Raw genomic sequence first — 15,994 nt, 5'->3', positions numbered from 1 at the left:
GACAGAAGTCCCTGAATAGTGTACTTACTTTATAAATCTAGGCCATGTATTTATTCATTGTTGGTTCTGTGACTAGGGAAATACTTAATTCTTCTGGTCTAGGCAAGACTGAATTCTATTTTCTTGATATCTATTCTGAAACTCTATCATGAAAAGCCTAAATGTTCTTTTATTTGGGCTATCTAGACAGAACAAAACCTTCAATATCAACAAGGAAAAAAGTGTACATCTTTTATACTTCACTATTATTTTACTATTACGACCGCTATTAACTTTACTATTGGCTTTATGAGACATTATCTTTCTGTGCCTGTCCTGGTTTCCTTGATGGCAACTTTACCTCTGTCCCTTATATTCAGGTGTTCTCTAGAGTTTTTGCATGCTCAAACTACATAATGTCTGTGAATGATATCACCTATTCACCAGCAAATTTAACTTTACATTAATGTTTGCTTCATCTATATGTTCCTTCACCACTCTTGTGAGCACCAAATCTATATAAGCAATCGCTTGCTGAACCATTTATTTATAGGCAAACCCGTTCCCAAATAAACTGATATGAGTAGTATAACTACCAAAAATACACTGAATTTTATTTAATAACCGTGCACTCTTTTTCTCTCAAAATAAATAAACTTTAAAAAAAACCCAGAAACGTAACATAGTTTTGCTATGAGGTTCTAGCCAGTTGCTATCTATATGTGGGCTAAAATTTTGGCCAGAAGCTTTAAAGGAACAAGCTAGTTCTCCACTTGTAGGACAGTCCTTTTTTGTCTTAGTCAATTTCAATACAAAAACAGCTTATTTTCGAGTCAATGGCAAAAATATACCTTTCCTACCATAGGGAAAACCTGAGGCATGTATTCTATCTTGAGAGGAATACATTATTACTTTTAGAACCTCTTTGTATTTATTGACAGAAGAACACTGGTGCATATCTGCTAGTATGAATTAACTCTGTAACTCATACTCTACATGTAAAACCTCACCTACCCATGCATGTTACCCTAACATTAAATATTGGGGGAGGGGAGTGGGAAGTACACATTTACTTTCAGATCTCTAAACCAAAGTGCTACAAAACTTAAGGGGATATTATAAAGCATAGCGAACGACAGCAATCTACCTTAATCAGAATGGTCAGGCTCTCAGAGAGAAGAACTTGAACAAAGGGATAGTCATAAATGACACTACAAGAGGATCTCAGATACAATTTAGCACATCACTTTAAGACACTAACTAGATTGTCCCTAAGTGCTGCAAAAACCCAACATTGTTAGCAAACTCTAATTTACTTATTCATCAAATACTTCAGAGTTGTAGTAAGGTGTTTTTTTTTGTTTGTTTCTTTTTTGCTTTAATGAAATCAAAGTGCTAAAACTATTGCACATTTTTTACTCTTTAAAAAAATTTTTTTAAGTTTATTTATTTATTTTGAGATGGGTGGGAGTAGGGGCAGAAAGAGAGGAGAGAGACAGAATCCCGAGCAGACTCTACACTGTCAGTGCAAAGCCCAGTGTGGGGCTCGAACCTACGAACAACGAAATCATGATCTGAGCCAATATCAAGAGTCAGATGCTTAACCTACTGAGCCACCGAGGCACCCCTTGCACATTTTTTTTAGGGAACCTCACTATATTATCTTCAAAGAGTGCTAAAAATACTCTCTCTAATGGTGATTATTTTATAGAGTATTAAAATCATTTTAGGGAAGAAGTTCTTTTCTCACTTTTTAGGGTGAGCCATTTGGTGTACTTATAAGACAAGTGTACTATCACTTTCTGACAGAGCCTTGGTTTCACACTTTTAAATGAACAGGAAATAGAAAATGAAGAATCAGTAACAATTATTAATACTTTACCACCACCACAGTCAGAATTACAAGTGTATTTATTTACTTGATTCTTAACTGTTGAAGTGATGACAGTAAGGAAAGGGGACAAACATATATTAATGGTATTGATAATTGTGTTTATCTCCATCACAGTGTTTTAGAAATTCAATAGAAAACATCAAGTGCTTTTATTTGAGCTTTCAAAAGAGAAGTTTTTTTCTTAAAGCCAAAAAAATGCCTTTTCCTACATTATTGAATATCACATTTTCTGACAATTATAAATAGATAATTTGCCAAATTATTAGGAGTATGGTAAAAATAAATCTTACTTCATTTGTGAATACTGAAAATTATTTTTCAATTAAAAAAAAACAGGGATATACTTAAATAAAATGGGCTGCCTGTCTGGAGCATGAGACTCTGCTCTTGGGGCCAAGAGTTCAAACCCTACACTTACTTAAAAAATAAGATATTCAATAATTATTCATTAATAATTCAGCTGCAAAAATATTATCTACATATTTTCTTCCAGCTATTTTAAACTATGTACCAGTCAAATATGGCAGACTTCCTTAAAGGTTTATATTCTGACACTCATAGACTGGAACTCTTATAAGCTACCACTATGGAACTCATTTTAAGTCCTCTTAATATTGTCTTCATTGTCACTAAACTGTTCTTGTTTAAAAACATTTTTTAATGTTTATTTTTGAGAGAGAGAGAGAGCAGGGGAAGGGCAGAGAGAGAGAGGGACAGAGAGAGCAGGGGAGGGACAGAAAGAGGGGGAGACACAGAATCTGAAGTAGGCTCCAGGCTCTGAGCTGTCAGCACAGAGCCCGAGGTGGGGCTTGAACTCAGGAGCCATGAGATCATGACCTGAGCTGAAGTCAGACGCTCAACCGACTGAGCCACCCAGGCGCCCCCAAAAGTGTTCTTGTTTAAATTGTCATTGTGCTGACTAAATAATTATAAGCTACCAGCATAATACAATTTAAAAATGGGGTTTCTACAGCTAGTTTTGGAATTAACACCTTATTTGCATTAAAACATCACAACTGGATATTTTGATAACAAGGCTACAGAGAATAAGTCTATGCTTTCACTGAACTTAAATACCCCAAAACTCTGGTGCCTTTTAAAAGTATTATTGGGGCTCCTGGGTGGCTCAGTCACTTAAGTGTCTGACTCTTGGTTTCAGCTCTATTATAACTTGCAGTTCGTGGGTTCAAGCCCACCATCAGCCCCATGCTGACAGTGTGGAGACTGGAATTCTCTCTCTCCCCCCTCTCTCTCTGTCCCTCCTCTGCTCACTCTATCAAAATAAGTAAATAAAAACTTAAAAGAATTATAAAAAATGCAGCCCTGGTTTTATAACATCATGAAACAATGAAAATAACTTGCTATATTATCTTGTACATTTCCTACAATAGGTAATTATATTTAATAGATATAAATGTGGTAAGACATATATCTTGTTGGATACTGAATTATGTGTTTAAATGTATAAATCCACAAAGATAAGTGACCGCCAATGTATAATTCCTTAAGGCCAGCTTTTTCAGACCCTCTCTTTGTACCAACTCCACTGCTTTTTTGCCTGTCAATTTTGTAAAATCATGTAATTTTATGTAATAATTCTTTACTTCCCATTTCTCTCTGGCCTACTTCTAGATGTTCATCTAATATCATTAAATTAAACAGTTCAATAATATAAAGAATGGATAAACAGTCAATTATTAGTGGCTGCCTTTATTGTCTTTCTAGCATGGGCAGTTCCCAACTTTTGATACAGTATGTGTAAACTGTTGTGTTACAATTTTAGGGGAGTACAGAATCCATTCTTCCAAAGAAGGTAAGTTATGTTTTGATTCAAAATACTACATAATCCATAATGAAATTTGTTTTAAATTTAAAAAACCTTTCTCAAATGCCATTTATGCAAATAAGATTTTGTGTTAAGTTTTTAATAACAACACTTTAAGAACTAAAAATAGAAACTTTTAAAAAAAGATTTTACGTATTTTTTTAAGTAATCTCTACACCCAATGTGGAGCTCAAAGTCACAGTCCTGAGATCAAGAGTCCCATGCTCTACTGACTGAGCCAGTCAGGCACCCCAAAAATAAAAAATATTTTGATGGAAATCTATCAAAAGTATTGTATATGTTCTCTGGTTTCTTAAAAAGCATCTTGATCAGCATTAACATTAAAGAAAAACTACTCATAATGTGCTATCAATAAAAAAATATGCTAATACATAGTCTCTGTGAAATCAGAGATTTTACAGCAATTTGTACCCATCTTACTATGGCATGGATTTTTTGTTAAATGGTTTTTTCATTTTTTTCTTCATCATCTCTTACCACCCCTTGATATTTTCATTTTCCCTACACTGACCAGACCCCAGTCTAGAAAATTTGCTATTCTATCTACTTTAAGGTAGACTAATAAATAAGCCAGAAAACGAGACAGAATATTGAGTCCAGAGTGGGGAAAGAAGCAGGAGAAGAGGGTGAAAGCTTTGAATAGAAAGATGAAGGGTTTTCCTAGTAAACAAAACACAAAAGCAATAATGTATAATAAACTCTATGATACTGAAATGTTCCTTCAGAGAGTCTCTATGTTCCAAATAACTAGAATTGCTGGATACTATTGTACTAGTTTGGCCATAACTAACCACAATTTTAATATTTTATATGTAAGAGAATTTTAATTAAGATGCCAAGTGTAGCAAAAGTGAGGTAAAAAAAAAAGAGAGAGACCAGGAGTTATGTGCTGTGTGTTAAGGCAGAGGAAAGGCAATAACTATTGTCAGCAGTGTTTTGGTATTCTATCTAGAGATAGGCAGGCAATTATCCTGTGAAGAGGTATCATTTATATATTTTAAACTTTATAAAACGCTTTCCAACACATCATTTTTAAAACACAATATTAACCAATGAGATATATATATGAAGGGGGGTAGAGAGAGAGAAAGAGAGAAAGCCCAGTCTATGCTTTCTTAACTTGAATCTGCTGTATTTTGTTTGTTTTTTAAAGCTAAGGATCAAGAGAATGAGAAGATAAACCACAGACTGACAGTAAATATTTGCAAAAGCCCTATCTGATTAAGAATTGTTACCTAAAATGTATAAAGAACTCTTAAAAACAATAAGAAAATGAACGGGGTGTCTGGGTGGCTCAGTTGGTTAAGCGTCCAACTCTCGATTTTGGTTCAGGTCATGATCTCACAGTTGTGAGATGAACCCCACATCAGTCTCTATGCTGGGCCTGGGACCTGCTTAAGATTCTCTCTCTCCTCCCTCTTTCCCTCCCCTGCTCACTCTCTCGTGCACCCTGTCTCTCAGAAAAAAAAAAAAAAAAAAGAACAGCCCAATTGGAAAATGAGCAAAACACCTGAACAACACCTCACCAATAAAGACAAACAGAAAATATGTAAGCATAGTAAAAGATGTTCAATATGAAATGTCATTAGGGAAATGTAAATCAAAACTATGAGATATCACTATACACCTATTACAATGGCAAAACTACTTTGCCTGATACCACAATGGTGGACATGTGCCATCATAAATTTGCCAAAAGCCATAGAATACACCACACCAAGAATAAACCCCAATGTGAAGTATAAACTTTGGGTGATAATGAGGTGTCAGTGTGGGTTCATCTATTATAACAAATGGACCACTGTGATGCAAGATGTTGATAACTGGGGAGGTTGTGCCTGTGTAGCAATGGGACATAGTAACTCTCTGTACTTTCTCTGCCCATTTTTGCTGTAAAAAATATTAATTAAAAAATTAAAGACCTGGGGCACCTGGGTGTCTCAGTCAGTTAAGCATCCCACTCTTAATTTCTGCTCAGGTCGTGATCTCATGTTTCGTGAGATCGAGCCCCGAGTCACGCTCTGTGTTGGAATTCTCTTTTTCTCCATCACTCCCTGCCTCTCCCCGACTTGTGGGTGTGTATACTCGCTTTCTTTCTCTCTCACACAATAAATAAACTTAAAAAAAATTAAAGACCAACTATTGCCAAAGACCCAGTTAAACATTCTTGTTAAAAAATATTTCAAAACTCTACAGGCCCAAGAAACAAAATTACATTTGAAATATTCTTTTCTCTGTATCTTATGATATATAAAAATCAAAAGATGCATATTGCATATTCTTTCTGTTAAGTTAGGCTATATAAAAATGATACAGAGGTTTAAATGTTGAAAGCTTAAAAGTAGAAATCAACAGTAGTAGGTAAAACCCTCACTCAGTTTAATAAATGGGCTGAGAACGGACTCTATTCATCTACTTTGGATGCAGTAGCTAAAACGGGATAATAACATGGAAGCATCTACCTTTGAGTCATAATTTTGAAGGCATCTGGGAGGTAGCAATCTGTATTCTCCATCTGAAATGGGTCAGCATCACAAATCTTGTCATCTGTCCGACCATAGTTAGCGCTCTCAATCATGATCACATCGCTGCCTGGACATCGCAGATCTATAGAATAACCTTCACAGGATAATTCTCGCCTAACTAACCCGAATGGTAAAGCTGCTCTGCTGAAACCTTAAAAGTGAAAAAAAGAAAGAAAGAAAATTAAAATTAAGACATGTATGAAATAAATTATTTTAATAAGGCATTTTTAAGTAATATGATTCATGTCTATATTCAAGAGATGTCACCAAAAGTATGTTTAAGTCATCCATATATTTATTAAATAACTCCTTGATTCTTTACTATATGTCAAGAATTTTTTAGTTTTTTTAATATGTATCTTTGGCTGGACTCTTCACCTGTATAATAAAATTTAAATTACTCTAGCAAATACTATCTGTATAATCTATTCACGTATAATCTATTCACAATAAGAAACTAAGTGGCTCTTTTTGAGTAAATCCAAAGAAAAAGGACAAATTTAATCGATGGACTTATAAATGACAAGTTTTACAAATAGAGAATGTAACACCTAATCAAGAAACAATCTTCATTTAGGCAGTGGAATATAAGCTCTGATATACACTGACTTCACTTTCTCATTTAATGTAGACATATTCATTGCTGTTAGCATTATCTTAAAAAATATTTGTCTTAGCAGTCCCCCCCCCACCCACAAAAAAACTAAGATGCTATGATAGTAATACACTTATGGTACAATAACTGATTTAGATTTATAGACACTTTATTTAAAACTGGTATAAATGGAAGCACGCAGCAGTGGGCCAGCGCTGCTCCAATCTAGTCCGACAAGCTGAAATAACCCGGGAAGGGCAAAATTTATCTAAGATTCACTTTTGTCGCCTACAGAACAGAGATGAAACATGTATGATGTTACTTTTCCTACCTGTGTGACTCTAAAATGAGATAATGTACATAATACTGCTCAATAATTAAAAGTGCTATATGAATTTAAGTGTGGTGTATTAGGAAGAGTGCAGAAAACGACCGTTCGTAAGTGCTGAAAAAAAGATTCCCAGATGGAATAAAAAAATGAGAATTTTAAGTTTTCAGCCACTGGCCCCATGAAGTAGTAACACAGCCTAGGACAAAGGGTAAACACACAGAAAGAAAGCCAAGAACAGCTGGGAGGAGCTATGTGAGCAAGAGGTCCACCTTCACGGTTGGGTGTTCTACCTATGGGTTAGCTACCATTCTCAAAAACTTCAACGCGGCCTCAAGTTTTTTAATTCAATTCTCTAACCTGTCACCATCTCGCACATTACTCTTACAAAAGACTAGCACTAATTTCAGTATTTTTTTTCCTTCTCTCTATCCTTTTAATTAATTACTCTGCATCACATAAACTATCCCCTATATGCCTTTTTATAGGGGAAAAAAAGCACCCTAACATTCAGAACTAAACAGTTCCAAGTTATAAACTTCAAGTTGAAAAACTGGGTCGTGTCCAGGTCAATGCAATGCCAAAACCTGTTCTCTTTAATGTTATTGTGCAATGCCTTTCACTAATTCAATGTAATAAAATCACCTGGTAAAACATGCACCTTCTTTCTAACACTCAAACAGTCCTCCAGAAGGGTGACTGGGTTACACTTTGATATGACTTAAAAATCACCAATTCTCAGACTTGGCTAAGCTCTCAGTTCTACTGAGAAAACTGAAGGTGTAACTGGAATGAAGAGAGCAGAAAAAGGCATAATTTAGAGCATAGAAATCTTCAGAGGATTGCTCCACACCCCAAACATCGGAGGTTTTCACTAAGAGAGGGTTTATGGTCTTATGAGGTTATTACAAGTATGTGGGAGGCACACCAGCAATGAAGAAGGAATACAGAAATGGAGCTGGACAAATGTCAAGACAGACAGTAAACAGGCCGACCTCTCAAAGTTTATTTGCGAAAGTTCATAAGTAAATAAATTTTTACACGTATTATTGCTTCTTCTGTTTCCTGATACTGTACCATACTGCCCATACAAATAATTCAGTTTAAACTAATATTGTTATATTTGTTTTGATTGAAAAGATGCTTTAGAGCTTCATTTCAATAGCAAAAGCTGTGGAAATTTTTAATGGAAATTCAAACAAGCATCATAAAAAATTTGAAGTACAGACTATTTTAAAGGCAGAGATACTGTGCAATTATAATTCCTTAATAAATGAGAATAAATTTATATTATTAGAAAATATTATGAATGTTAGAACACATTATTAGAAGACTGGCTTGGAGCCATATTTCACAACTTTCACTACTTGTCAAAAATATAGGATATTATGAAGCACTGTGGTTTTTAAATTAAGCCCTTAATTTTTGTCGTTGTTGATATCTGCAGGATTACAGTTATGGTTCTAAGTGAATTTCCCCCTGCCTTTGAAAGATATTTAAGAAGTTGTATCCTTGAGTGTCCTGCTGTTTTGGTAATTCGGAGAGGATTTTTAATCCTTAAGTACAATCATCCAAACAGGTAAAGTAAGAAAAAAGAAAAGGAAAAAGAGACGAAAATCAACACATTTTAATAATTTAGATTTCTAACATAGAATCTTCTGGAGAAGAGAGATCATGGTACTTATACTTTCAATGCACAGAACTGAATGAGTTCTTAACAGTGAATATTGCTTTATTCAATGCTACAGTGTCTATGGTTTTGCATCGTACGTGTTCTCCTTTATAAAGTCTTGCTCTTTCCCGTTTCCATTGAACTTTATACACATCTTTACTAAAGTACTTATTATTACCCCATGATACTATGCATATTCATTTTTTAATTTATATCTTCCTTGCTAACTATGATGATAGAGTTCTTAGTTATAATTCCAATGCCTAGGTGGGTACAAGATACATAATTCCAGTAAGTATTTGTTGAACCAAGGCTAAATCGACTAGTGTTTTTTAAAACCACATAGAATTGCATTTTTTGTGTGTCATATCTATTTTCCTTTGATAATGAAAATAAAAATAGTAAACATTAAGAAATAGATAAACCATTTACAATTAGTGAAAATGATGTGTCATCCTCAAAAAAAGAAAAATATTTATATTTTGCCAATTTATTATTTTCTAGGTCCTACTGGGGTTCATTAGTGTTTCTCACAAAGACAGATGAGTTACATGTTTATGAACTTTCGTGTTTTAAAGCCTATGTTTCCAATCAGAAATACAAAAATTCAAATAGGAAGACAGAAAAGTAAATCCCCGTAAAACTTTGGTTTGCAAGCGTAATTTGTTCCAGAAACATGCTGGTAATCCAAAGCACTTGCATATCAAAGTGAATTTCAAGAACCATTGGCTCAGTTGTGATCCTGTAACAGTCAGCAACATGTACTACTCTTATTGCAAGACCTCGCTTGTTTATCAAGTTAAAGTTTATTGGAAATGCTTGCTCGCCTTACAGAACATTCACAGAACAAGTTACAAACCAAGGTTTTACTGTATTATAACAGTTAACATTTACACAGCAATTAATATGTTCTGACACTGTGTTAAATGCTTTATATGGATCACTTTTTTTGTTTTAAGCAACATCATCATCAGCAACAAAAAACAATGGAGTAGATTATTGTTATAAGAACAACTTTACAAAGTATGAAACTAACACATTAAATTCAGTCTCCAGGATTACTAAGGGTTCGAATGTAACACACACATGGTTGTCAGACTCCAGAGCCTGTGTTCTTATTAAAGGTCATGAATAGAAAAGTACCGTATGACTTTTCAAGCCCCCTAGTTGATAATAATTTTATAAGTTTTCACGCAATCTGAAATCCACCAATGAATGTTAGTCAACTTGACAGGAAACAACTACAGGAAATGTTCACAAAACATACACATGATGAAAATTATATTTTCGGAAATGTAGTGTTGTGTAAGACACATATACAAAGACAGCATAGTCTACACTGCTCAAATATGTACATATGGAAAGATTACTGAGTACTAAAGTGTGTCGTGGTCAGCCTTGTGAACTTGGCTAAGTCATTTTTCCTTTCCAGGTTTTAATTTCTTTTTCTGAAGAATCAAAGTTATTTAAAAGTTCACCAATTCACCAATCTGTGATTCTAAATAGTCAAGCTCCTTTTCATCAGGTAACACAGGATATTCTGACATTTTCAAGTGATCACTAAGTAATAAATTCCTTGTTCTGTTTCTTTAAAATATAAACATACAGGAGAATGCAACTTGGATGTGTTGTGGCAGAGCCACGTGGATTATACAGTACTATCAAGATAATTATCAAAAGCATATGTGATGAACTAGGCAGGCAGTGTTCAGACAAATCACAGACAGACATCTTCCTAGATTAACTCTTTTAATCAAAGACAATGAAAGGGATAAAATAAACATGGGGCAATTATGGGATCAAAAGAAAAATTTGCATACTGTAAATTGCCGTGCTTCTTTGGCCACTTCACACTATTTCCCTGAAAACTTCAAGGGTTTTGGGTTCAACCTTTTCCACTCACAATGGTACTGCGAAGTTTGGAAAAGTCTAAAATACAACTGTTGCAATTAATATTAATTATTAAAATTCAAATTTTCACTAAGAAAATGTTACGAAAAGATGGTACAACTCTTATTTCTAAATACGTTTATTTATTCCCTTATTTATAACACGTTATAACGACTTGTTATATTGAATCATGGAAATAATCACAGGTATGGTCACTATTTCTTAACCACACTTTTTTCCTTAGTATCTGATGCAATTCTTAAGTGTTTCCAGTGGATATTTTAGGATATTTTTTTTTCAAAGTCACTTGCCAGGACTATATAATTGATTCCCAAACATGATTTTGTATCAGAGTCATCTGGTAAATGTTTTTAGAAAGATCTTCAAGCCCTAATCCAGACCTACTGATTCAGAATCTCTGGGTTCAGATAAAATTTGGTTTTTGGGGAGGAAATTGTTAATTTATTTGCAACACACTGATATAATAAGTAAGATGTGCCAAGAATTTCTCCAAGGCCTTTTTAAAATAGTTATTTCTCTATTGGGATCACATATTTATTAAGTCACTGCCATCATATTTCCTCTTAATTCTCTAATATAGTTGTAGTTTTATTTTCATCTTTGAACATATTCATAATAGCCACTTTGAAATTTTTATCTGCTAAATCCAACATCTGGGCCCACATCACCAGTAGTTTCTATTGAATGCTTCTTCTCCTGAGTATGGGTCAATTTCCTTGTTTCTCTGCATATCTTATACATTTTTTGTTATTGGAAAGTAGACGTTTTAAATAATATTCCGCTAACAACTGCATACCCAGATTTCTTTCCCCTGAGAATTGCTGCTATTGTGATATTTTCTTTTTAGTATCTTGACGGGATTTAATCTACAGAATCTGCCTCCCCCAGAGTGTATGCTGCTGCTCTGCTCACTGTTCTTGTTTTAATTCTCATTTTTATTTTCTAGTCTGGCTTCCTAGGGATCACTCCTGTCTCTGCATAGCTTAGTGATCAGCCAATGACTGGGAAGAGACGTGGCACAAACAGTATGAACCCATAAGAAGGCCTCCACCCTCTGCTGATTGAGCTGCGTGTGTGTTAGGGAGAGTGTTCAAAGTTCATCAGACAGTTTTCAAGTCAGCCCTGGTTATTTACTTTCTGTTAACTTCTCTCACGTCTCTTCAGCACCTGTGTGTAGCTTCCCACTTAGTCAAGAATGCATAGAGAACTTTGGTTTTTTCATTTCAAAGATGTCCTGATTTTGTTTCAGACTGGCCTCCAGTCTCCCCAACAGGGACCACAACCTCGGGCTGCAGAGCTGGGAGTCTTTCCCATCTGTTTACCACAGTGTTTACTACTTTCATTGGCAACACGGCTAGGCGCGGGTTTCCATCCTCCACTCCAAATCAAGCCAATTCTCTCTGGCAGCACTCACTGCACTTCAAGGCCAGCCCTGCCCTAATGAAACCACCACACAGACTTAGCTAAGGAGTGGAGGGTGGAGGGTAGGAGCAGCCCCAGGCTAGAAGGCTTTGAACTTCCACTGCTTATACCAGAAATTCTAGTTTTTCATAAATAAATACTTCCTAATTTCTCATTTGGCTCTGGTTAATTTCCAGAGCCCTCAATAGTTGTTCACAATTTTGTTCAGTTTTACACCTGTTTTGGGAGAGGATTTGCTTGCTACCCTCTTTACCCAGAAATCCTATCTCCAGAAATTCTTCTAAGGACTTTAGAAATATTTACTGACTAAAATCTTCAAGAAAACCCAAAAAACAAAAACACACTGAGACATTTTATAAAGGAGGAAACTGAGACACCAAAAAGTTACTTTTTCTATGATCATACCATCCACTATGAATGAAATCAAGTTTTGACATACGTTAATGCAGCTCCCAGGTTCATATTCAAGTGTTACTTTAATGCCTCTTCAAATGATAATAACAATTAGCAGCAGGTCTGCAGACCCCTGTTGCAGGGGGGCATAGTTAGTAGCGTGTACTGGGTGCTTTCTAGGCTTAGGGGAAGAAGATCAAGAAAGGAAATCGCGTGTCTGTTTGTCAAGCTTTCAATGAAACTGTTCAATCAACATAATCAACACAAAGATATTCCCCAAATTAAAGTCCTTTAATCACACTATTCCTATGACATTTATTCTAAGTTGTATTTTCAATCTATTTCTATTTCAACAAAGCGGGGGGGGGGGGTGGTGAAGCATCCCAACAAGCAAAGTGTAATCCAATCCATCTTGCAACCCTGACAATCGAAGAAAAAACTTGTGGGAGGCCCTGTGAGCAAAAAAAAAAAAAAATCAATATTGTAGCTTTGTGCTGTGCAAATGTGAATACCGCCCAATAGCGGTGCTTAGGGTAAAATGAACTGTTTTGCTCCATTTTCTCCACTCTGAACAAATGATTTTGAAAAGACAGGTTTTTTTCCCCCCAAGCTATAAAATGTCAAGCAATAACTCTCTGCGCTTTAGGCTAGTGATTGGAATAAATACCTCCCGGCAACAGGTGCAGTGACTTAGGACTGAAATCATTCACATTCAGTGGGTAACTCCTAATAAACAGATGCACTGCTATCAGATGGGAATTTGTACTGCCAGAATTAGAATTGTTACTGGATTCTGCATCATCTGAGCATTTTTGCGAGAATATATACTACTCTGCATATGCAAATACACTCTGGTCCATCAGCTTATATTTCTCATAAACGTTAGGCACTTGATTATGAACACTTGGCTTTTCTAACATTGTCTCCATTCAGCCTGCTCTTTATACATACGGCTGTAAAATCATACATTCCTATAAAAGTCTTCTTATTAAGCTGTAATATAAAAACATCAACTTTTCTGGTACTGTTTTTCTTAATTACTTTGAACTAAACCCTGTCATGGACACTACTGCTCATGTGGTCCAGGGTCCCAGTAAGCACCATGCCTTCTGATTATCAGGGACCTCGATGGGACTGAGGCTGTGACTTCAAGCTCTACTCAAACATTAACTCAAGCCACAGTCTACTACGAGTGCTGGCATATTGAAATCTGATTTATTTCTGTTTATATATGCTAATGAGATTTTTTTCCTAAAATGGAAATGAGAAAAATACTTAATGAAGAGGGACATGATTTCAACCAGGCTGAACTACAGCTTATAAGCTTCCAGAAAACTTTTTTCATTTCATTTTAGCTTAGATGAAAACTTTAAAATTAAGTCAAAAAGATAAATTATTTCACTAATAACATTTTCCTTTCTCTCTGAAAACTCATGAGGTCATTAAAACAAAATTGTAAAACTCAAAAACTATCAAACTTTTCTTGGTCGGGACACCTAGCTATCTCAGTCAGTAAAGGTCAGTAAACCCTGAGACCTTTGATCTCAGGGTTGTAAGTTCAAGCTGACGTTGGGCACACAGTTCACTTTAAAAATAAATAAATAAATGAGATTTAAAACCTTGTCGACAGAAAGGCAGTGTGTCAAAAACTCATTTCATTAACTTTACAGAATGTCGCACTCTATTGTTTTATTCTATTAGTTCATTTAAGAAATAATTTTATCAAAAACGAAAGAAGTAATTTTATCAATCAACTCCTAAAACATCTAATAACATCTAATATTGGTACGTTCACTAAAATGTAATTGTTTTGGGGTGCCTGGATGGCTCAGTGGGTTGAGAGTCTGACTTCAATTCAGCTAAGGTCATGATCTCACGATTTGTGAGTTCAAGCCCCACACCGGGCTTGTTGCTGTAGGTACAGAGCCTGGAGCCTGCTTCAGATCCTCTGTCCCCCTTTCTCTCTGCCCCTTCCCTGCTCACACTCTCTCAAAAATAAATAAACATTACATATATATATTATATATGCATACATATAATATATATAAATATAATATATATAACATAGATATATATACACATATGTATATACATATATAAACATAACCTATCAGTCTTATGTGAGGAACCTAAAACTATGCCATGCAGAGAGTAAAAACAAACAAAAACTACTTTCACCTTTGAACTTGTTTTCATGCCAAGAATAAAGCAAATAAGGCAATGCAATGTCATTTTCTAGCATAAGCACACTGGCCTTGAAAATGTAGCAATTTTTGTGTAAGTAAACTTAGCATGAAACACAGATCTAATCCTTACAGAAATACCAAGTTCTTTTTTGTAAAAGAAAGTGTTCAAGTAATTTAAGACCATGAAACTACAAAATAATCATCTCACCATTTATGAATGATATGCCTTAGATTCTTGTGTCATTCTTGGCTTACAGGATGTGGGGTTTTTTTTTTTGTTTGTTTGCTTTTAATTTTGAATAAATTTTAAATTATGAAGCATTTCAAACAAAAAAAATTAGGAAGAATATTTACAGTTTTCTTATTTATATACAAAAAACTATGATTTACATTGGAGTACAAACAAAAAATCCTAACAAATAAATGCAAGATGAAAAAACACTACCCAATTAAATCCAATTATACAAACAACCAAAGGGAAAAATAACTTATCTTTGAGGCTTGCTAACAGTAGGAAAATTCTGGACACTTTGTACACTCAAAGGTAAAAGTACCTTCCTAATGCCATCAGCTATTAGGTTAAATTATTACCACTTGTGAAAATCCTCTGGCTATTTTAAAAAGAAAATATGCGTTATAAGTATGTCCAAACATTTTGGGATTAAATTCCCCATTAGAAAGAAATTGATCTCTCCCACTTAAAAATTTGTAATTCTCTTCCACTGATTATTAATTCACAAGTACCATTAAAGTACAGCAATTTAGAAGTTATATAATTCTATCAAAGTTTAATACAGCTCTAAAAGAAAAATTCCTGATAAGCATGTCTATTAAAAACAATATATGCCACATAAAGAGATGCTTTTAATAGTTTTAGCAAAAAGTGTAACTTCTTCAATGTTTAGAAATACAGGATACTTTAATTCTGATCTACTTCTAAAAGAAATTAGTGAATTTTGTATTAAGTTTCAATATTACCGTTACTGCTCAATGCATATGTTTAAACTATTCCCTTTGTATAGAATATTCTACTCATTTTTCTCTGAGACAACAATTACTCTCTAAAAACCTATCAAGGCTTCTCCAACAACAGGCAAAGGAGAATATGAGCTCAGGTTTTGGGTCATCTATTTTCTTTCTTCCAATAATAAACATTTACTGAGCACCTACTATGTGCTTATTAGCACTCTTGTAGACACTGGGATAGACCAGTGAACAAAAATGACAATGATCACTATGCCCA

General features: G+C 34.7%; 1 protein-coding gene and 1 long non-coding RNA gene across 14 annotated transcripts in view; one reads left to right on the top strand and one right to left on the bottom strand.

The window, feature by feature from the left end:
• Positions 1-15,994, bottom strand: part of ADGRL2 (adhesion G protein-coupled receptor L2) — a 188,612-nt gene that overhangs the window by 77,936 nt on the left and 94,682 nt on the right. For all 9 annotated transcript variants that reach the window (XM_042952369.1, XM_042952368.1, XM_042952371.1 and 6 more), the window contains exon 3: positions 6,182-6,395. In XM_042952369.1, the coding sequence (XP_042808303.1) occupies positions 6,182-6,395 (214 nt within the window). The remainder of the gene's footprint in view (positions 1-6,181; positions 6,396-15,994) is intronic.
• Positions 1-15,994, top strand: part of LOC122227694 — a 72,146-nt gene that overhangs the window by 26,620 nt on the left and 29,532 nt on the right. The window contains exon 4 of one of the 5 annotated variants that reach the window (XR_006206201.1): positions 3,657-3,686. The exons of the other annotated variants lie outside the window; for them this stretch is intronic. This is a non-coding gene — a long non-coding RNA (uncharacterized LOC122227694). The remainder of the gene's footprint in view (positions 1-3,656; positions 3,687-15,994) is intronic. 5 annotated transcript variants of the gene reach the window in all.

The sequence above is a fragment of the Panthera leo genome, chromosome C1 (genome assembly GCF_018350215.1).
Source record: "Panthera leo isolate Ple1 chromosome C1, P.leo_Ple1_pat1.1, whole genome shotgun sequence".
Lineage (NCBI taxonomy): Eukaryota > Metazoa > Chordata > Mammalia > Carnivora > Felidae > Panthera > Panthera leo.
Note: the sequence above shows the minus strand (reverse complement) of the source record. Positions and strands in the feature narration are given on the sequence as shown.